Source organism: Poecilia reticulata, linkage group LG13, assembly GCF_000633615.1.
Source record: "Poecilia reticulata strain Guanapo linkage group LG13, Guppy_female_1.0+MT, whole genome shotgun sequence".
In the NCBI taxonomy this organism is placed as follows: Eukaryota; Metazoa; Chordata; class Actinopteri; order Cyprinodontiformes; family Poeciliidae; genus Poecilia; species Poecilia reticulata.
Window position 1 is genome coordinate 8422963 of NC_024343.1, and position 22051 is coordinate 8445013.

The window sequence follows — 22051 nt, forward strand, 5'->3', positions numbered from 1 at the left end:
ATATATATTTATTTTTTTATTTTTTTTTTTGTCATAGTACCCCCAAGAATTTAAAACTACTTTCACACTTGGTGACAGCTTTAGCAAAAATGGAGAAAACATTTTTTATTAAAGTTATATACTGCAACTTGAGTAAAATGCAACTACATAGCATTTTTTGAGAAGTGTGGATTGCTTTTATGTGTATTTTGCATGTTGCTTATGACTATTGCTCGTGGGGAGAGATATTTCAGTAAGCTAAAACTAATAGAAAAAAATTAAGCAACCTACTTACATAGTGTATGCAGACTGAATTTTACTCTTGCATGTAAAATTCATGAGCAGTAAATATTGTACTTGTTTGGATCAAAGAAAACAAGGCAGTTGCAAGCCTTTGAAATTGTGACGCTTTTGATGGGTCAGATAGACTCAAGAAATTGTAACAGCAGCTGCGTGGGGGAGGGGGTCCAATTAAATTTTTTTTCAGGGGGCCCAAGATTCCTGGCAGCGCCCCTGCTTGAGAGTGACATCAGTGGAAGATGCGTTTATAACCCAGTTATAAATTAACAGGGTTATAAATTAACAGGGTTAATTTATAACCCAGTTTTTCTCCAAGAGAGGTGAGTAGACTGTGTGAGATTATCAACCATTTAGCATAATTAGCTTAGCTACAAACTACTGTTTGCCTCCTTTTCACTAGCATTTAATAAATTAAGGGAAAAAAATTACCAACATCGTCATATTATGAAGCTGAAGTTGGTTTCCAATTCTAGCTTCCGATATCTAAAGGGCGGTAGTGAAAAAGGTAATTTTTCACTACCTTTCGCATCTTTAACCGACTCTAGTTTAAAAACTACTATGCCTAAACACTTGAAACTTGGACTGGATTATTCTCCTCTTCAAGCTGAATATTTATAACCATGTTTGGGATTTGTGAAACCTTTTCCTGATTTGTGAAAACTCAATAAAGTTCAATTGTCACAATTTTTTTGCATCTGGATCACCATAGATCAGCTCTAATTAAAAAAAACTACTACACCTAGACACTTGAAACCTGGACTAGATTAATGTCCTCTTCAAGCTGGATATTTAAAACCATGTTTGGGATTTGTGAAACATTTTTCTGATTTGTGAAAACTCAATAAAGTTTGATTTTCACAATTTTTTTGCATCTCTTTCATACTAGAACTGCCGTAATTAAAAAACTACTACACCTAGACACTTCAAATCTGGACTAGATTATTCTCCTCTTGACGAAGAATCTTTATAACCATGTTTGGGATTTGTGAAACCTTTTCTTGATTTGTGAAAACTCAAAGTTCAATTTTCACCGTTTTGTTGCATCTGGATCACCATAGATGTGCTCTAATTAAAAAACTACAACCCCTAGACACTTCAAAACTGGACTAGATTATTCTCCTCTTATACCTGGATATTTAAAACCATGTTTGGGATTTGTGAAACCTTTTAATGATTTGTGAAAAGTCAAAGTTCGATTTTCACCATTGTTTTGCATCTCTTTCATACTAGAACTGCCCAAATTAAAAAACTACAACTCCTAGACACTTCATATCTGGACTACATTATTCTCCTCTTCGCCTCCTCTCCTGAGTGAAATTAAAGCCACTTTTATATAAATATTTGTTAATACTGTCATTATGTTGTGACAGTATGGTATGAGAGGTAATCTGTGAAAAATCTATTTCCTCTGCTTTCTCCCAGTGCTAGAAACAACCAGTCAGTGGCAGGAGAATTTTAGTGCTGTCAATCACAATCTTAAGTGGTGCTACTCATTCTTCCTCCCCCTCGATTTGTGCCATGCTGCAACTAGCATAGCACAGAGCTGTGCAGATTCAAACTGTGAATGCTCAGTTTAGTTAGCAAAGCTACCAATGACGGCAGATAAACGGTTTCTTGTAATGATAAGTTGTTTCTCCACCATTAGCACATTTAGCAGTGAGTGAATGAGGCTAACTGACAGTGCTAAGAGCGTCCTACTTGTTCTGATTGGTTGGTTTTGGTCAGAACGGTGCATTACTTTAACCAGTAATTCGGGAAGGAGATGGAGGAGATTGTTTTCACAGATTATCTGTCTCCTAACAAACTGCTACGAAATTGTGACAGCTTTAACAAATATGGAGAAAACATATTTTTTATTAAAGTTATGTATGCTTGAATAAAATGCAACTACATAGCATTTTTGAGAAGTGCTTTATGTGTAGTTGTACGTTGCTTTTGACTGTTGCTCGTGAGGAGAGACATTTCAGTAATCTAAAACTAAGAAAAAATTTAAGCAACCTACTTGCATACTGGATGTGGACTGTTGGATATTAAATTCATGAGCAGTAAATATTGTTCTAATTATCAGTATTGAACCAAAGACAGCAAGGCAGATGCAAGCCTTTAAAATTGTGACGCTTTTTATGGGTCAAATACAGGTCCTTCTGAAAAAATTAGCATTCATTATTTTCCATAATGTAATGATAAAAATTTAACTGTCATATATTTTAGATTCATTGCACACCAACTGAAATATTTCAGGTCTTTTATTGTTTTAATACTGATGATTTTGGCATACAGCTCATGAAAACCCCAAATCCCTGTCTCAAAAAATTTGCATATTTCATCCGACCAATAAAAGAAAAGTGTTTTCACACCAAAAATGTCAACCTTCAAAAAATTATGTTCAGTTATGCACTCAATACTTGGTTAGGAATCCTTTTGCAGCCTTCAATGCGGCGTGGCATGTAGGCAATCAGCCTATTGCTGAGGTATTGTGGAGGCCCAGGATGCTTCGATAGCGACCTTAAGCTCATCCAGAGTTTTGGGTCTTGCGTCTCTCAACTTTCTCTTCACAATATCCCACAGATTCTCTATGGGGTTCAGGTCAGGAGAGTTGGCAGGCCAATTGAGCACAGTAATACCATGGTCAGTAATACCAGTGGTTTWGGCACTGTGAGCAGGTGCCAGGTCATGCTGAAAAATGAAATCTTCATCTCCATAAAGCTTTTCAGCAGATGGAAGCATGAAGTGCTCCAAAATCTCCTGATAGCTACTGCATTGACCCTGCCCTTGATAAAACACAGTGGACCAACACCAGCAGCTGACATGGCTCCCAAGACCATCACTGACTGTGAGTACTTGACACTGGACTTCTGGCCTTTTGGCATTTCCTTCTCCCCAGTCTTCCTCCAGACTCTTGCACCTTGATTTCCGAATGGCATGCAAAATTTGCTTTCATCCGAAAAAAGTAGTTTGGACCACTGAGCAACAGTCCAGTGCTGCTTCTCTGTAGCCCAGGTCAGGCTGCTGCGCTATTTCTGGTTCAAAAGTGGCTGGACCTGGGGAATGCAGCACCTGTAGCCCATTTCCTGCACACGCCTGTGCACGGTGGCTCTGGATGTTTCTACTCCAGACTCAGTCCACTGCTTCCACAGGTCCCCCAAGGTCTGGTATCGGTCCTTCTCCTCAGTCTTCCTCAGGGTCTGGTCACCTCTTCTTGTTGTGCGGCGTTTTCTGCCACACATTTTCTTTCCCACAGACTTCCCACTGAGGTGCCTTGATTCAGCACTCTGGGAACAGCCTATTCGTTCAGAAATTTCTTTCTGTGTCTCACCCTCTTGCTTKRGGGYGTCAATGATGGCCTTCTGGACAGCAGTCAGGTCAGCAGTCTTATCCATGATTGCGGTTTTGAGTAATGAACCAGGCTGGGAGTTTTTAAAAGCCTCAGGAATCTTTTGCAGGTGTTTAGAGTTACTTTGTTGATTCAGATGATTAGGTTAACTGCTCGTTCAGAGAACCTTTTCATGATATGCTAATTTTTTGAGACAGSGATTTTGGGTTTTCATGAGCTGTATGCCAAAATCATCCATATTAAAACAATAAAAGACCTGAAATATTTCAGTGTGTGTGCAATGAATCTAAAATATGACAGTTTAATTTTTATCATTACTTTATGGAAAATAATTAACTTTATCACAATATGCTAATTTTTCTAGAAGGACCTGTAGACACAAGAATTTGTAACAGCAGCTGCGCAGGGGGGCCCAAAAAATTTTTTTGTCAGGGGGTCCACAATTTCTAGCGCCGCCCCTGGTCATTAGTATTGAACACATGAAAAAAGTATATTAGGGATTAATCTTGAAAACCCATCACTTCCAGTTCAGCTGAACTTTTAACCCTTTGATGGTGATCAAAGGGTTAAAGCAGTGGTCTCCAAACTACGACCCGCCTCCACATTTGGTCCGGCCCCTTGAACAATACCAGAGAGCATTTAGATTTTTTTTCATATACTGTATTTTCCGGACTATAAGCCGCTACTTTTTTCCTAAGCTTTGAACCTTATAGCCTGGTGCGGCTTATATGTGGATTTTTCTTCAACCACCAGGGGGCTCTTTAGCAGGAAGTGAAGCAGAAAGTCAAAATTGGAAATTAATGGGCGGGAAAGCGCCCAATAAAACGGGCGCTTTCCCATTTTAATGGGAAAGCCAATAGTGTTATTATTTATTTCCTGACTTTTGTTCTGTGAAGAACCCAGAGAGGGTTATGTGATTGTGCTTTCTGGAAAACAATAAAAAAAAATTTATTTAGGCACACATTTTGATTGCAGTCAAAATATGTGACTGCAATTGTCACACATTTTCTGTTACAAACTGACTTCAGTCCGCCACCAGAGAAGGGAAAAGTTATGTGGCCCTCACAGGAAAAAGTTTGGGGACTCCTGGGTTAAAGGGTTACCAAGAAGTCAGTAAAACAATATTTTTTCTGAATGATTTGTGTAATGTATTGACATATAATATATGTACATCGTCCCAGTTACCCATGGTGTGCAACAGCAGAGTCACTGACGTGGGAATGAAGAAAATACATCAAATGTGGGAAAAGCCACAACAAAATCAGTTGGTGAGAAATCAGCTTGACTAACCCCCATGGTAAACCAGCCAGTCAAAAATCAAAAAGCCAATCTTCCAATCCACATGTATCCATTATACGGTCATGTTATTTGCCACATTCTTTGGTGTGGTGGTTGTTACATAAAGTTAGCTTTTTTCTGTCTCAGTTACATGTTTGCAAAATCAAATGTACAAAAATTACAAAAGTTGTAAGAAGATATTTAACAGAATTGACCTAATTATATTAGAACTGAAACGACTGGTTGGATAAATTGTGATGAATCGATTACTAAAATAATTGTCAACTAATTTAGTAATTCATTAATTATTAAATAGATTATACAAACTCTAAAAAAGGCAATTTGCTGAAGCAACAAAACACTAAGACCATTAATTAAGCCAAACTGTTACAAAAATATATACATTTTGTATTTAAGATTAAAAACTTTTTTTCTGTAAATGTGTTCTAACCAGAACTTGTCAAATGGCAGTTTTAGCTGATTCAAATTCTTTAAAAATAAATGTCCTATTGAGCATCTTTTGCTATCAGATCAATCCTACTCTGTACTGATGTTAAGTCTCACAGAAAAGACTGAGCTTTTCACATGTTGATGTTTTTTTAGCTGTAGATGCATCGTTTGCTACAAAAGATCAAGAATTTAAGGAAAGCTGTTATTGGATTTTAGCTAACAAAAGGTTTATTTTCTCATTTAAAATTCTCTTAATGTATTTATAATACTGTTTTTAAAAAGGCTTCAGTGGGCAAATGGAAAATCAGAAGAATGTGCCAATGTGTTTATCTAATTAATCAATAGAACAATTGATCAATAAACTAATCCTTAGTTGCAGTCCTACACGATATTAATAGCCATCTAATCATGGAGGTTCCTTAAATCTAATGATAAATTAAATACAGTTTAAAATGTCGACTTATACAGAACCTCCCTAAATCATCAACATACTGTCTGCCATCTTTGTAAGAAAATCTTAATTCAATTAATTAAAAGTTCTACAAGAGAAAATAGGATCAGCTAAATTTGGTAGCAGCAGGTCAGAGTTTCGGACCACATTTCTACTTCCCCATGTCACTGATAGTTTGGTTAGACCTAGCCTTCTCCTCACTGCTGGGCTCAGCTTCAGGCAGCACACAGACAGGCAGGCAAAGCTTTGGGGGGTGAGAGGCTAGGTAGGGGAAGGAGGGAAGGCGAAAAAGGACACAGAGAGGTGGGCGGAGGACGAGGGAGGTGGGGAGGGAGGGGTCTGAAGCTTGAGTGAGGTCTAAGGGGTGGGGATGGGGCAGCAGGTTTGGTGGTGTGTTAAGGTGATAAAAACCTTTCAAGACATTAGGGTCTGTGAGGTTCCGCGAGCAGATCATTGAGATCATAGCATGGAGTCTATCTTCCTCTTCCTCATCGTCATCCAGCGACGGTGCGCGGCTGCCCGTGGTGTGGTGGTAGTTTATAGTGACTGCTTACACCAGCGAAACAACAGAGAATGGAATTAGAAAAGGGTTGCCCTACAAGCCTCGGAAAGAAACGACCTGACTTTACAGTAGCAAGCCATACACCTCAAACAGAAATAAGTGTTAGCAGCAGAAAGAACGGCTTTACTTCATGAGCAAGTCTGCCCTGGTAATGTTTTACAGATAAGATGGTGTGACGTGGTTACTCACTAGCATCGTATCGGTATCCTGGGTAGACGATGCGAAAGACGTAGTCAGCAGCTGTCTGCTGCTCACCGTTCCTGTCCTGCTCCATGAGGCGTGCTGCGCTGCTCCTCTTCCGCAACTTAGGGAACACTTTTCCCTTCAAGACACAAGCAGACTTCAATATCAGACTTAAGATACTGGGCTCTCCTCACTGCGAGCCAGATGGTTTGGAATAGGCTAGAAAATCTACGCAATTATTGACTTTTATTCTTCTACTGCTAAATCCATGGCTGAGGTTAGTTCTCAGGCTCTTCTCCTGTAGAACCAGCTCCCAGTTTAAGAGGCAGACACCCAGTCTACTTTTAGAACTAGACTTAAAATGCTCATTTTTGATAAAGCTTATAGTTAGACTGGCCTAGCTTATTCTGGTCTCTCTCTGTAGTTATGCTGGTATAGGCTTAGGCTACTAGAGGAAAAACTGATCACTTTTTCTCACTTTCTTCCTCTACTCCTCTCCAATTTAACTATTTGCTGTAATTTCAGCTATTAACTTTTTTGTTTTCTTTCAGTTATTTTTCTCTCCATAGAAGATACACCAGGTCTGGTGTTCTGATTGACTGTGAATCCTTCCTGGAGGAGGGCATCAGTTGATATAATGCTGCCATCAACTAATCATTCTCTCTCTTCTGCTATTAACTTTTTACTTTAATGGACATTGAAATAATCCTACATCAGTTCATCTGTTTATTCTTGTGTCTCAGCTCTGTTTTCTCAAACCTCTAGTTGGTTGTGTTAGATGGACTACTTCCGGTTCTGCTGGAGGTTTCTTCCTGTTAAAACTTGTTTTTTTTCTCCACTCTTACTACATGCAAGCTCTGTAAGAAGGATTGATGTAAAATCAATGACTACATGCAATCTGCTGGGTTTCCTTAGATATAAACTTTTTAAACTATTTTGGAGAATTACTGTACTGTTTGATAACTAGGATCAACTGTATGTGTGACTGAATTAAAATGATTGTTTTTGTAAAGAGACAACATTTGTTGTGAACTGGCACTATGTAAATTAACTGAAATGACTAGTTAATAATTGTTGTTACCTTGCCTTTCTGGGACCAGAGGGGAGGTTCCAGTTGACCTTGTGGTAGAAGTCCAGTTTCCAGACAGGAGAGGAAGGACAGGAGGTGACCGCCGGGGGGAAAGTGCAGTGGCGGCCTCTGGATCCCATCCTGACTGACGAGTACCAGCGTCCCACAATCAGCTGCATCATGGAAATAAAAGGTTCATACAGAAAAACACATAAGATGAACTATAGAGTGGGTTGTGTAGCACAGTTTTTCTCTGTTTCTGCAAGAGAGGCAAATAAGCATTCACCAAATATAAAAGCCAGATTTTAAAGCTGCAGCAATTTGCACCTTAAGAGATTAATAGCCCAATCAGGCGACAGGGTTTAAAACACTATTATCTCATGCTGCAGTTCAAAAATAACTGACAATGTGTATACTCACGCCGTTGGTGACAGTGGATGCAAACAATCTGGCGCAGAGGAACAGTCAGTGCATAGTCCCAATAAATACTGAAAGTGAAAAAAAAAGTCAGGTTCAGAGGCAGTCGTTTTAGCTCAGATCAGTTCCAACATGTCACTAAATCACAGCTCCTAAGAGCTGTGATTTCAGAGTTTGGCCCAACCTTTTCTCCAGGTCGCAGTCCCCCAGCGTACCATTGATGAGCTGGTTAGGTGTCCACTTTAGCGTGAGGTTATCCCCAGCTTGATGGAGTGACAAATAGCCCCGTAACACCTCCATGTCCTTTTTCTACCATTTCAGATGGAAGAAGGAGAGCTTAAGTGTTGAGATCAAATTTCAAAGTTTAGGTGGGAATACTGAAGTGCTTTGTCAAAAGTTGTGTTTTTTAACAGAGTGCTGTAAAATAGTCTCCCCATTAAGAATTCCTCCTGTTTTTCATTTTTTGTCACATTTAAATATTTAAAATCATCCTATTAATTTTTACATCAGGCAATCATAAACTGAGGAAATAAAATTTTAGTTTTTAAAGGGGCTGTACTGTATATTTTCCAGCCACATGGTGACATTTAAAAGCATAATAAGCTAACTATATGTTAACTTCAGTTGTTAAAAACAGTGGTATATGTTAAATATGACTTAAAAATTTGACTTATTGAAATTGGGTCTCTGTCTTTAAACACTCCTGCTCTTTCTGAAGCATCTTCAGGAAGTGATCACAGCCTGGGTCCTCTATTAATCCTGCAACAACATTTTTACCAGTGTTTCACTGAGAAGTAGCTCCTATAGTGAGCTCAATTCCACCAGGTGTTTGCTAATTGCTGCTGGCTAGTCTGAAGGAACTGAGTGGGGAAGTAGCACTCTGTGAGGCAGAAACCTGGAAACTGCAGGTCTGAGGAGGACTCACGCCTCGACGGCGGGGCTAGGTCCACCCACATATTATACATAGCAGAATGGTTGCCTTGGAGATGAAAGAATTTCTCAAATAGGCCTGAAAGAATCAAAGCAACACTTCAGGTATGTTTTTGATCATGGAATAATAACATCATCACATGATGTAAAGCTCAAAAAAGCATACATAATACTGCCTCTTTAAGCAATCAAATAAGCCAGTCTGAGACCTGACTACAGCGGGACCTGTGGAATCTGCCGAGAGCCAATGTATTATTAATGGGTGTAATATTATTAATGTATTACACACATTAATAATTAGAGATGTGCCGATCAGGTTTTTTTCATGAGGGCCGATCACGGCAGACCACCGATACCGGTCACACAATTATTATTATTTTTTAATCATAAGCACTACCGGTTACATTATGTGGAAAAAGGAACCATGAATTCACCTTAATTTAGACAAAAACTTGTTTTTAATTACTTTTTTCAAGAAAACACTCAAAACAAAACAGGCATTGTGCAAATTGTACTGCTATCGGTAATACTATCTTTAACTGACTGAAAACTCTGAAGGCTCTTAAGTATGGAGAGCCATTTCAGCCAAAATTAAATATGTAAATAAATGGGGAGAAATAAATAAAAATGAGTAAAATAAATCAAAAAATGAAGAAAATGAGTGAAATAAATAAAAGAAATGTGTTAAATAAATAATTTAGCTTTTTCATTAACCCAATTTTTCATTTATTTCTTTTTCATATTATCAATTTCTCAATTTCCCTTTTTTCATTTTATCTATTTTTCATTTATCCCTTTATCCATTTACCCATTTTCATTAATCTATTTTTCATTTAACCACTTTTCAATTTCCCTATTTCATTAACCCAATTATTTCATTTATATATTTTTCATATTATCAATTTCTCAATTTCTCTTTTTCATTTTTTTCATTTATCTATGTTTCATTTGTCCATTTTTCATTTATCCCTTTATCTATTTACCCATTTTTCATTCATCTATTTTTTAATTTAACAATTTTTCAATTTCCTTTTTCCATTAACCTGATTTTCCATTTCCCAGTTTCATTAATCAATTTCTCATATATCCCTTTTTTATTTACCAATTTTTCTTTTATCTATCATTTAACATTTGTTTGAAAAATAGTTACTTTTCCCATTTTCCAATTTCCCTTATTCATTTAGTATTTCCTTATTTTCTTATTTATCACATTCTATTTCCCCGCAAAACTTGGAAAAAATAAATGCAAATGAGGAGAGGCACGTCATCAGGCTACAACTTCCCCAATTGGTTTGTTAGCGTCACACCCATACTTTGCTTCAAGAAAGATGGCAACCTACTAACGGGTTATCAATAAGCTGAAGCTCATTAACTTCATTAGAAAATAGTGTTATTACTCCTGACTTTAGTTCTCGTTTGGCTGCTCAGACAGAACGTGTTTCAGCTCGCGGCTCTCATGGACTCAGAGCTTCACCGTCGGGAGTTTTTACAGTTTGAACAAAGCGGCCGCTGAAGTTGGCTTACGATTGAAGGTTCGGGACACCTTCGTAGCTACCAGCTGTGATCCAACTATAAGGAGCAGACTTTACTGTACATCGTAAATGAACTGCAATATCCAGAGGCAGCTCTATGGAGAATGAGAGTGGCAAGCCTTGGAGATCTTCGTCGGAGGCCATCTTTCAGACATGCACCGCTGCTGTCCGTCCAGGATCCTCCGGTTGCCCAGATGTTGCACGGTAAGCTACCGCTGATGTTTGTTTTCCAACTACAGTCATATTTAATCAGTAGAGCTCAATTACGATCGTGGAAGGTTTTGAGTTGATCTCGGCAGTAGGTGACAAACTGAACGCCTCCAGGATGTTGAGACCAGCACTTCCTCTGATCCAATACATCTTATTAAGGATAAAATCAACAAAACGTGTTCAAATTAATGGCCCGCTTTGTTCAAACTATAAAAACTCCCGACGGTGAAGCTCTGAGTCCATGAGAGCCGCCAACTGAAACACGTTCTGTCTGAGCAGCCAAACGAGAACTAAAGTCAGGATTAATGACACTATTTTCTAATGAAGTTAATGAGCTTCAGCTTATTGATAACCCGTTAGTAGGTYGCCATCTTTCTTGAAGCAAAGTATGGGTGTGCGCTAACCAACCAATTGGGGAAGTTGTAGCCTGATGACGTGCCTCTCCTCATTTGCATTTATTTTTTCCAAGTTTTGCGGGAAAATAGAATGTGATAAATAAGAAAATAAGGAAATACTAAATGAATAAGGGAAATTGGAAAATGGGAAAATTAACAATTTTTCAAACAAATGTTAAATGAAAAATAGATTAAAGAAAAATTGGTAAATAAAAAGGGATATATGAGAAATTGATTAATGAAACTGGGAAATAGAAAATCAGGTTAGTGGAAAAAGGAAATTGAAAAATTGTTAAATTAAAAAATAGATTAATGAAAAATGGGTAAATAGATAAAGGGATAAATGAAAAATGGACAAATAAAAAATAGATAAATGAAAAAGAGAAATTGAGAAATTGATCATACGAAAAATAAATAAATGAAAAAATTGGGTTAATGAAATAGGGAAATTGAAAAGTGGTTAAATGAAAAATAGATTAATGAAAAATGGGTAAATGGATAAAGGGATAAATGAAAAATAAATAAATCAAAAATTGGGTTAATGAAAAAGCTAAATTATTTATTTAACACATTTTTTATTTATTTCATTGATTTTCTTCATTTTTTGATTCATTTTACTCATTTTTTATGTATTTCTCCCCATTTATTTACATATTTAATTTTGGCTGAAATGGCTCTCCATACCAAAGAGGCTAAATAATGCAGAGTCAAAATAAAACCTCTCAACATTGCCAAAACATTTAAGTATAAAACTTAACATTCAAAGGCAAATACAGGTTCCATTAAAAATAAACAATCCTGAGTTACTGAATGAAAACTTCCTGATAGCATGGCGGCTAGCTGATTACTGCTAGTCCTGAGTGGCTGTTTCGGACTGAGCGGAGTAATTATGCAGAACAGGGAGGAGATCGATTATTTTTTCAGAGATTATCTGAGACATGAGACATCCTGTTAGGGCAGCGAAAGTTTTAATACGTGTGTAAAATTAAACAGGTGTGAGAGTTCACTACCAGGTGGAGCAGAAGCGGCGCTCCGTCTGTGAAATATTACCACCTGTAGTGCGTAGCAGCGGTTCAACAGCGAGAAAAGAACCAGCGTCTTACACCGCTAGCTCGAAGTCTTACATTATTTTACAGGTTACGGTATTTGTTTAGCTTTCTGACCGTCATGCTAATCCGGGTGAGTGTTTGTAGCTGTGCGCTGCTTTACCTTCTATCTGATTGCTCCATATGTCTTTTTTCTTCTTTTTTTTTACTGCAGTGAGCCTCGATATAGCCAAACTCCGTCAAGTATGGCATTGTTTTATGCCATATTAGATTCGTCGTGTTGATGCATTTTGAGGTGCTTCACCCCGAGGTAATTTTCCGCCGCAACACGCAAACTTCTAGCCGGCTCAGCGTCCAGCCGGCCCAGCACACAATATACAAGTGCGCGGTAGCTCAAGACATTATGGTACATCCATTTCCGTGCTGCTTTCAGTGCGTTATAGTTCCACACGACATCACTTAGGATTTGTTGCTGCGCGTTTGCGCAGTGTAAAGGAAAGAGACCAGCTGTACAGGCAGGCTGCGAAATGAGATGCAGGTGGTCGGTTTATGTGATCGGCAACAAAAGACCGTGATCGGCGATCACCGATCATACACTTTTTCACGGAAATCGGCCGATTATGATCGGCACACCTCTATTAATAATACATTGGGTCTGATTATGCAATTATTATTATGGAATTATTTCAATAAGATAAATGATGGAAGACTTGGACCAATGCACAAATTCTTCTACAGCACCACACAAAGATTCTGAATAAGGTTAAGGTCTCCGTGGTGACAATTCCATGGTGAAATGATTTCTCATGCTCCTTCAACCACTTTTGCACATCTTGAGCCACTTAAGATTCTGGAATAATTATATTTTAATATGCCTATGCCACTAGAGAAGTTGATGGAATTACCAGGCCGTTCTGGATATTCAGCTACTCAAATGACTAGAGCACATTTTGTTAACATTTTGTTGTGCTCCATTTTGTTAACATAATTTTTTTTTTTTTTACCACAAAATGTGTTTGGAACATAGTTTTTATAAAATTAGGAGCTACTCACTGTAATCACAGTGAAAATAAGACAGCAATCCTCACCTGAAGTTCACATTTAGAAATTGTAAACAACTGTATGGAGACCAAGACTTTTTGCACATAAAACAAACAAACAAAAAAAACATGGCTCACTCTTGGCTGAGGAAGCTTCGCTAGACTGAGGAAGACATCACCCTCCAGTTGCAGAGGGTCACTAGAGAAAACATGTTAACACTTTATCTACGGGTGGGTGCATAAGACTGACATGACACAATCATAAACATGACACCTGTCATGAACATGAAAGAGTCTTTATGTTTGACTGTTGTCATGATGTGTCATTTGGTAAATAATGACACTTTTAATGCAAAAGTGTCATTAAAAGTGTCACTTTTAATGACACTTTTAATGTCATTAAAAGTGACATTAAAAGTTGCAATAAAAGTCCATTAAAAGTGCCATATCAGTCTTATGCATACCCCTTCAAATAAAGTATTGACTAAAACATTCAGAAAAACTACCAAAAGCACAGAAACCGCGCAGGGCTGAATACATCTGCATGGACCACATCCCATGTAGATCCCATGCAGCTCAATATGTGAAACATGTTTTCACAGTTCATTTTGAAACACAATTTATTTTAATATAAGATGAGTTTTTTTTTGGTCTATTTGATTTATTTGTCCCTCAGTGGAAAAAAAATATTTGTACCAACACCAAACTGATAGGTAAACGAGTGGCAGAGTCGTACCGGTTGGACCAGGACGTTGTTTTTGCCGTACAGCAGGTGTGTTCTGGAGTTCTGATGAAGGGACTCCACATACTCTCTCGCAGATGCAGCAAACCTGTCTTCTGACATGCTCCCACTGGACTGCCTCTTACGGATCTGATAAAGGATGTTCACCCTTCAGTTTACAACAGGATGTCTCAAATATCCTGAGATTTGATCTAAATCCTCCTCCAGACTCACCCCCAGAGCGGGTCGACGGCCAGATGACACATCTAGGCTGCGGTGGGCCCCGTGGATACGGTGGCGCTGAACCAGCTCATTGGCTGATGGGTCCGTCCAGAAATGATCAGAAGTTTTCAGCTTAGTGTACTCCAGGGCACAGGGCCCCACTGCAGATACAGAATACAAGCAGAAAACGCACGTAACAGGAATTTGTTCAGTTTAAACCTTCCAAAATATGGGAAGGTTGATCAGGAAATGTTCATTTCTCATTAAAGTAGTTGCATAACTATTCTGCACACAAGAACAACTATGGGGTGCAGTTTGTAAAGTTACACGGTAATAAATGTAATTAAGTATTTAGTTTGGAAAAAATATCTAGTTTGAAAATGAAATGTTTAGTTTGGATATTAAATGTATATTTTGGAAAATAAATGTTTTGTCAGTACTCTGGATTTTTGGATTTGGTTTTGTATCTTATTTATTATTATTCTTTAGTTACCTTAGGTTCTGTTATTCTTGTATGCCTGAGTCTATGTCTAGCTTTCTTTAGTGATTGTAGTTAGATTAATTGTATTTAAATCTTATAGTTATTCCTTATATCATGCTCCCTGTAGTATTTCTAGTAATGTTTATTTCTTAGTTATTTCATCACCCTAGGTTCAGTTATTCTTATATGTCTGATTTATACCTTTCTTTAGTAGTTCCAGTTAAGTTATTAAGTCCTTCTAGCTTCCCCTTATAGCAGGGGTGTCCAAAGTCGGTCCTCGAGGGCCGGCATCCTGCATGTTTTAGTTCTCTCCCTGGCTCATTAGAAGGCCTAAGGAGAACATTGACTTGCTGAGGAGGTTGTTTCAACCACTACGGAGAAAACTAAAACATGCAGGATGCCGGCCCTCGAGGACCGACTTTGGACACCCCTGCCCTATAGTGTTTCTAGCTTTTCTTATCTGGTTACTTTAGGTTGAGTTCTGTTATGTCTGCATCCTAGTATGGGTATGGGTAACCTAGTTAGGATATTTCTTAAGTCCTTCTAGGTCCCCTCATAGTATTTCTAGTTTTCTTTCTTTTTTTTACTTTAGGTTTAGTAAATCTTTTGGTCTGAATCTTTGTCTATCTTTCTTTACTGATTCTAGTTAGGTTATTTCTTTGTTTAGATCTTCTAGTTATTCTAGCTCTATGTCCCTTAGTTCTTATTGTTGTTAGATCAGCCTTGTTTCTGTTTAGGTTTGTTTAAGTTTTTCCTTCATGTCTTTTTCTCTTCTAGCTTATCAGGTTTTCTTTAGTATGATAAGTATTTTCAGCTCCCTTTTGTCTTCTGCAGTATATGTTCTTAGCTTCCCTGTGCCATCTTCTCCCTGGCCCTGTGCCTACTACTCACACCTGCAATCAATCTTCTCATCTAGTTAGGTTCATTGTTCCGATTGCTATCTCCCAGTATTTAAGCTCCTCTATCTCTCCCCTATCTCAGTCACAACTCACCAGTCTGCCTTGTTATCCTGCTCATCACTATGCTAGTCACCTGCCTCGTCTCTTCCTGTGTCTTTGTTTGGCTTTGTTTTTGGATTTTGTTTTCATGGACTCATATTTTTGTAAGTTTGATTCTTTGTTTTGCTTCTTCATTAAAACTTTATACGAAACTCCATCATGTCACTTGCCTGCTGCTTTTGGGTCCACACTTCAACTACATCATGACATATTTACTCAGTTAAGAAACTAAATATTTAATTTGGAGCAAAATGTTTAGTTTGAAAATAAATATTTAGCTTGTGAACTAAACACTTAGTTTGGAACTATAATATTTATAAATGTATGAATTCCATGGTGAGAATATGACTGAAATATAAACACCTGTTTTTTTCTGTGTGACCTTACAAATTTCATAAATAACTGCACTCAAAATTTGTGTTTTCAAGCATTAGTTACTCACCAAGCAAGGCTGCTAAGATGGGCCCAAAGACTTGGTCATTCATTAGAGCTTCCCTTTCATAGTATTTACTGCAGAGATAAAATGAAATGAAAGGACAAGCGTTAGCGTGTGTTTTCTGTGTGAAAGGAAGATGTCCTGTAAAGGTACATGAATGATCGCCGAAACTGCAGGAGTTTTTAGAGACTTTGCTTTTACTTAAGTGTGAGCAAATGTAGAAAACTAACAGGCTCAGCATGTTTATGAATATAGCTTTCAGATGGGAAAAAGGCAAGGTTAATAAAAGTATTTAACAAAAATACTTATTTTATCTAAAATATGCTTGATGTAATACATACATAAAAAGGCTTGTGGTCTGCAGGGCAAAAATTGACATCCTCCATATCCCTGAATCTGATATTCTACTAAAACTATTCATATTACCAACATATTCAGATTTTTTTTTCAAAACTACTATATTATAAAACCTTGGGCTCAAAATTATGACTAAAAGAGAACACATGCTAAAGTGACAAATCAACTAAGTAAGTCGTCTTTGTTTGTTTTTTTGTTGTTTTTTTTGCTACAAATATCTTTTTAAGGATCAAGCAGTTTCTGACATTTTAGCTTTTGGTTTTGCTATGCAGTGTGTGCCATCAAGTTACCAAAACTTTCTGTTGTCCATGAACAAACAGTGCAAACATTGTTTGTAGTGGTGAAATTTGTTAGCAGCTCTGGTTGTGGTTGTGGTTGTGGTTCTGGCGTTGGTCCCTTTTTGAATCCATCCAAATATGTAATATTTCTTCCTGTTACATTTTAACAACAATAAAACACACCATCACTGGATCAGGGCAAAGTTCATCTGTATGAGCTGTACAATCCCTCTGTCAGGATAGCTAACGATCACACAGAAGACTAATTACACTGTAAAACCCAATGGTGCTTCTTACTAATAAGGAGTTATCTGTACTCATATCAGCTAAGAGTAACTTTTATAACTTGAGTTGAGTAGATCCAAAACTAACAGTTTGATTTTCTAAATCATTTACAATAAAGAAACATATGCTTATCATTTATTTTGAGTATTGTTTCTTTGAACTGTTTTAAGTTGTGATCACTGACTCAGACCAAAGAAATAAACCCCCTCCTCTTTCTGACGTCATTACTGAGGTGTTTTCACTGGACTTGTTGGCTGTTGGCCATTAGAGTAAAGTTTCAACAAAGAATTTTAGCAAATTGATATGGATCCAGAGTAGTAGGGAGTGTGGATGTTAAGTGGGCCTTTACCAGTCTTTCAAAGCACTTCATCAAGATCGTAGTGAGTGCTATAGGTCTGCAGTCGTTGAGTGATGATGCTGGTGACTTCTTGGGTAATGGTATGTTGGTGGTGGCTTTGAAGCTTGCTGGTATGATGGCTTGGCTCAGAGAGATGTTGTAGATGTCTGAGGATATCAGTGAGTGATTCAGCACAGTCTCTGAGGTATGTTGTCTGGACCTGCAGCTTTCCTGGGGTTCACCTTGAGTAGGGTCCTCCTCACGTCCGCTGGGTCCATTTGAAGTGTTGTGCTGTCTGGGTTGACTGGGGCGACTGGGGTAGGTGTTGTAGTGTTAATTTCTTCAAACCGGCTGAAGAAAGTGTTCAGTGAGTTGAGGAAGTCTGTGTTGTCCTCACACGGTGGGGGGGCTGGCTTGTAGTCTGTGACTGACTGGATGCCTTGCAACAGGCGTCTTGGGTCTTTTGTGACTGTGAAGTGTGAGTTGATTTTTTGTCCATAAGCACACTTGGCTGCTCTCACGCCCCAGTGCAAGTTGGCCCTGGCTGACTTGAGGGCCGCCTTGTCTCCAGACCTGAAGTCAACTTTGTGTGCTCTCAGGAGCTCACGTACCTCCCTGGTGAACCGGGGTTTTTCATTTGCTCTCACTGTAATGTCCTTGGTGACCGTTACATCTTCCATGCATTTTGTTATGTATCCAGTTACTGAGTCTGTGTATTCGGTGAGGTTGACGGCCTGGTTGGTGGTTGCCGCCTCCCTGAAAACAGACCAGTGTGTGTGTTCAAAACAGTCCTGTAGTGCTGTTGTGGTACCCTCTGGCCAGGCCCTGATCTGTTTCACAGGTGGTTTGCTTCTCGTCAACAGAGGTCTGTAGGCTGGGATTAGCATAACAGTGAGATGGTCTGATGAACCCAGGTGGGGGTGGGGAACTGCTCTGAAAGCCTGCCTGATGTTGGTGTAGACCTGGTTAAGTGTGTTCTCCCCTCTTGTTGCAAAGTTCACACACTTGTGGTAGTGTGGCATTACTGTTTTTAAATTGGCCTGATTAAAATTGCCAGCGATTATGCAGACTGAGTCCAGGTGTGTGTTTTGTGGTGTACTCACAGTGTGGTACAGAATGCTTCCTTTGTGTTCGCGCTGGGGGGGATGAAACAGCTGTGATGTTGACGGTATTGAATTATCTCGGAAGGTAAAATAGGTGGCATTTGAGAGTTAAAAACTCAATGTTTTCTGAGCAGTGGCTAGTGTTATTACTCAATAGTCAGCCACACCCCTACCTCCTCTCAGACTCCTACTGACTGACTACTGACCAGCTCCCCAACCCAACGGGTCAGAGAAGCCTCTAACTTCTGAGTATTACTACAGATGAGAATTTAGAGGACATTCTGTTTAAGCTGGGAGCGAGAAAGATGCGTCTAGACTCTAGACTCTAACTACCTACGGATCCAGAAGCTATGACCTTTTACAGTTAATGAACCAGACACCTAAGTAACCTGTAAATGCCTGACTTCAGAAACCACTCCTGTTAACGGTAGCTCTTCCTCTATTAACAACGTGCACTTGTTAGTCTAGATAACTTTAGAGACTCGGCACAAGTCCCAAGGTCATTATTTATCATAACCAAAGAAACCTCTGAAGCCCCCTGGTTTACTAGGATCATGAACATTGATTTTATGTTAATCAGAAGAATTAATTTTCAGATGACTCAATTAATTTAACTGTCCACCACATCAATTAGACTTTAATATTTTATTAGCAAGCTTTAGCAGGGGAAATGACATACAGCTACTTCAATCAAAAATTAAAAGATTAATATATGTTAGAAATTTAGAAATCAAACTTCCCTCTATTCCCTATACTGTGTCACCGATCTACAAGAGAGGCCTTAGGATGCAGTTCCACTCGTCCCCAGATGCTGAGTTGGTCTTGGCAGCAGAAACTTAATTATCCATTGTCAGGGATCTGTCTTGTCCTGGCAGAATCCTTTTCAGAATAAATTCAAAGTCAAACTGGTAAGAATCCTCCATAAGCTCAGTTCTTTATCCATAGACAATCTTTGTCTATCCCCCATGTCTACTGCAGCATCGTTGAGATCTTTTGGGTCGAGTGTAGGGCGGTTGTCGAATCTGAACCCGGGCTGTGGGTAAACGGATCTTGTTCCCTTCTCAAACAGTGCGAAGTCTTCACCTCCCCGTGGTTTCAAAGCATCGCCCTTGTCTGACCCTCATCTTCGTGTGGTCTTGACTCGAACACTGAGGAACAAAGAACCCTGATTCTTCTCTCACATGTATTTTTATACTCTCTGTATTTTGGTTATGTGCACATCTGCGGCTTACACAATTCTCTATACTTCTGCATTTTGGTTGTGCAAAATGCATTTTTTGTTGCACCATTTTCCTTGACGTCAAACGTCTTGGTTAACCGTTGACTTCTTCCCCACTCGACTCTTGAACTTCCTTTTTCACTCCTGCTGAAGTTCTTATCTGCACTCAACATCTGGTGCTCTATGCATTTCACAACCCCACTTCCTGTTTCTTCCGTGCTCACTCACAGCCTCTGGTTGCAACACAGTACGGGACTTTTCCACCTAACTTGAATAAGAATATTCATTTATGATTTTTTCCATTTACTTCTTAAATCAAGTTCATATAACTCATCACATTAATTAGTAGTACATTTTAAAATAAGGATTACTTAAGTTTTAATCACATCAAATCATAATACAGGATTACTTATTGCTTCTAGATTTCTGTTACAATAAAGATTATATAAGTTTCAATCAACATTAAATCATAATTCAAGATTACTTGTTGCCTCTGGATTTTTGTGATCTGTTTTCTGTGTGTCCTGGAAAGATCTCAATCAGTCCCAACCAGATTTCACGACACTAGCAATAACTGTAACGTTTGTACACCAGCTGTTGTAAATGCACACAGCACCTCCCCGAGATTTACCCGTGCTGCCGTGGTTTCTGACCGCACAGAATGTTGCAAGCCCGGGGCCAGGAGTCAAGCCCAGAACTTTCTTGCTGCAAGGCAACAGTGCTACCAACTGCGCCACCATGCAGCCCACAGCACCTCTTTAATCCCTTCCCAACTAGAATGTAGCAACAGCGTTAAATTAATGTTTAGTCGTAGTTGTCCAACCTAATTTGAAAATTAGCTGTTTTGTAAGTATAATCTTTATAATATTTTTGAAACTTTTGCTATTCAACTTTATCATTTTTGTTGTAGTAAGAGCCACTTACCACACCCTCCTTTTCATCAACAGATGATGCAATGTTTTTTTCATGTTGTCCTTTTTTGCTAATTCTCCTCAGCTCTACTGCTAATTTCACTGGATTACCAGTCAGCATGGATGTATATCCTCCTCAGCTGATTCGATTTTACACAAAAAAAAACAGGAGGAGTTGATGGAAAGATGGACCAGCTTTATCAAGAACAGGTGCTTAAATAGACTTCCACTATATTTTTGGCATTATGATTTCCATTGTTATGTATTGTTTAAATATCCTTTAAGGCAGTGTTTCTCAAACTTTTTTGGGCCAGCGCCCCCCTAACCATTATCCAGGTGCCTCACCGCCCCACATCAAACAATTTGCAGGCTACTTTGCACTGAATATTATTTTATTACTATCACTGTTGTTGATGTTTGATTCTTATGGTTGTTTCTGGAGTTATCATCAAAAATAATTTCCCAAATAACAAAAAAGCAATGCAAATAGAAATAATTTTTACAGGCATCTAAGAAAAATGCAATGAATGGACATTCATCTTAAAATTGGTAGGCCTAACAGCAGCCAATCAGAGTGGAAAAATATTCTTGTTCTTTGCCATTTTCTAGTTGTTAAATATTACACAAAATGACTAGTCTGATTGAATAGAACTCCAACTACCGCATGTTAATCATAACTTGGTAACACTTTATTTGATGGGGTTTACATAAGACTGACATGACACTGTCAAAAACATGACATAGCATCTGTCATGAACATCAAGAAGTCTTTATGAATGCTTATGACGGTTGTCATGAAAAATTCAAAGGTGCTGTGGTGCTACCGTTTCATACCAGATCACGCTCCATAGGGAGTGTGAGGGAGGGATTTCTTTATTTAAATGGGTTCATTTTTCTGAGGGATACACAGTGAGGGTATCGTGATTTTAGTAATCACATGTTTATAAGAGCGATATTTTGTTGTCCTTCCGAGGAAGCGGGCAGCATTCAGACGGACATTAAAACACTTTTTAATATAAGTTGCTGCTTTGACATGTTCACACCACTGCCAAAACATATGCACAAAAATTCTTAATAAAACATAAAATATTTGAAAATCAGACACCAGAAGAGTGAATCACAGCAACGTCATCAGCCGATGTAGTAAAGCTGCTAGTCGCAGGAGCGCGGAGCTGCGCCAAGAGCTAAACACTGAGGAGAAGGAGAGCTGCCATCGATACATTTGCAGCCAGGTATGTTTTAATGTTACACAATACAGTTTTAACAAGTTGCTCAAAGTCTAAACTTGTATTGTTGTGCATTTAAGGTGTAAAGTTTACCTTCGAGCAAACGTCCCCGAAAAATATCCCAGCTCCCCCATTTTGTAAAAATTTCGAGAAGGTCCTCGCTGCAGCATGCAGAAAGGGGCGGGGACGGACCACTGTCAGCCTCATACCTTATATGGAAATGGGACCATTGCACTCCGGAAGTGAAGGGGGCGCTATTTTCCTAATTTCTAGTATAAATACCTTAAAGAAGCGGGTTTGA

The 22051-nt window shown here is 38.6% G+C and overlaps 1 protein-coding gene across 6 annotated transcripts in view; it reads right to left on the reverse strand.

Moving 5' to 3' along the window:
• sgsm2 (small G protein signaling modulator 2) overlaps window positions 1–22051 on the reverse strand; it is a 180538-nt gene that overhangs the window by 41386 nt on the left and 117101 nt on the right. For 4 of the 6 annotated variants that reach the window (XM_008425221.2, XM_008425222.2, XM_017308193.1 and 1 more), the window contains 8 exons: window positions 16041–16108; window positions 14132–14280; window positions 13913–14047; window positions 8208–8332; window positions 8027–8094; window positions 7619–7779; window positions 6544–6676; window positions 6204–6341 (listed from right to left, as the gene is read on the reverse strand). In XM_008425221.2, coding sequence (XP_008423443.1) covers window positions 6204–6341; window positions 6544–6676; window positions 7619–7779; window positions 8027–8094; window positions 8208–8332; window positions 13913–14047; window positions 14132–14280; window positions 16041–16108 — 977 coding nt within the window. The remainder of the gene's footprint in view (window positions 1–6203; window positions 6342–6543; window positions 6677–7618; window positions 7780–8026; window positions 8095–8207; window positions 8333–13912; window positions 14048–14131; window positions 14281–16040; window positions 16109–22051) is intronic. The other 2 variants (XM_008425219.2, XM_008425223.2) reach the window with 2 other exon arrangements.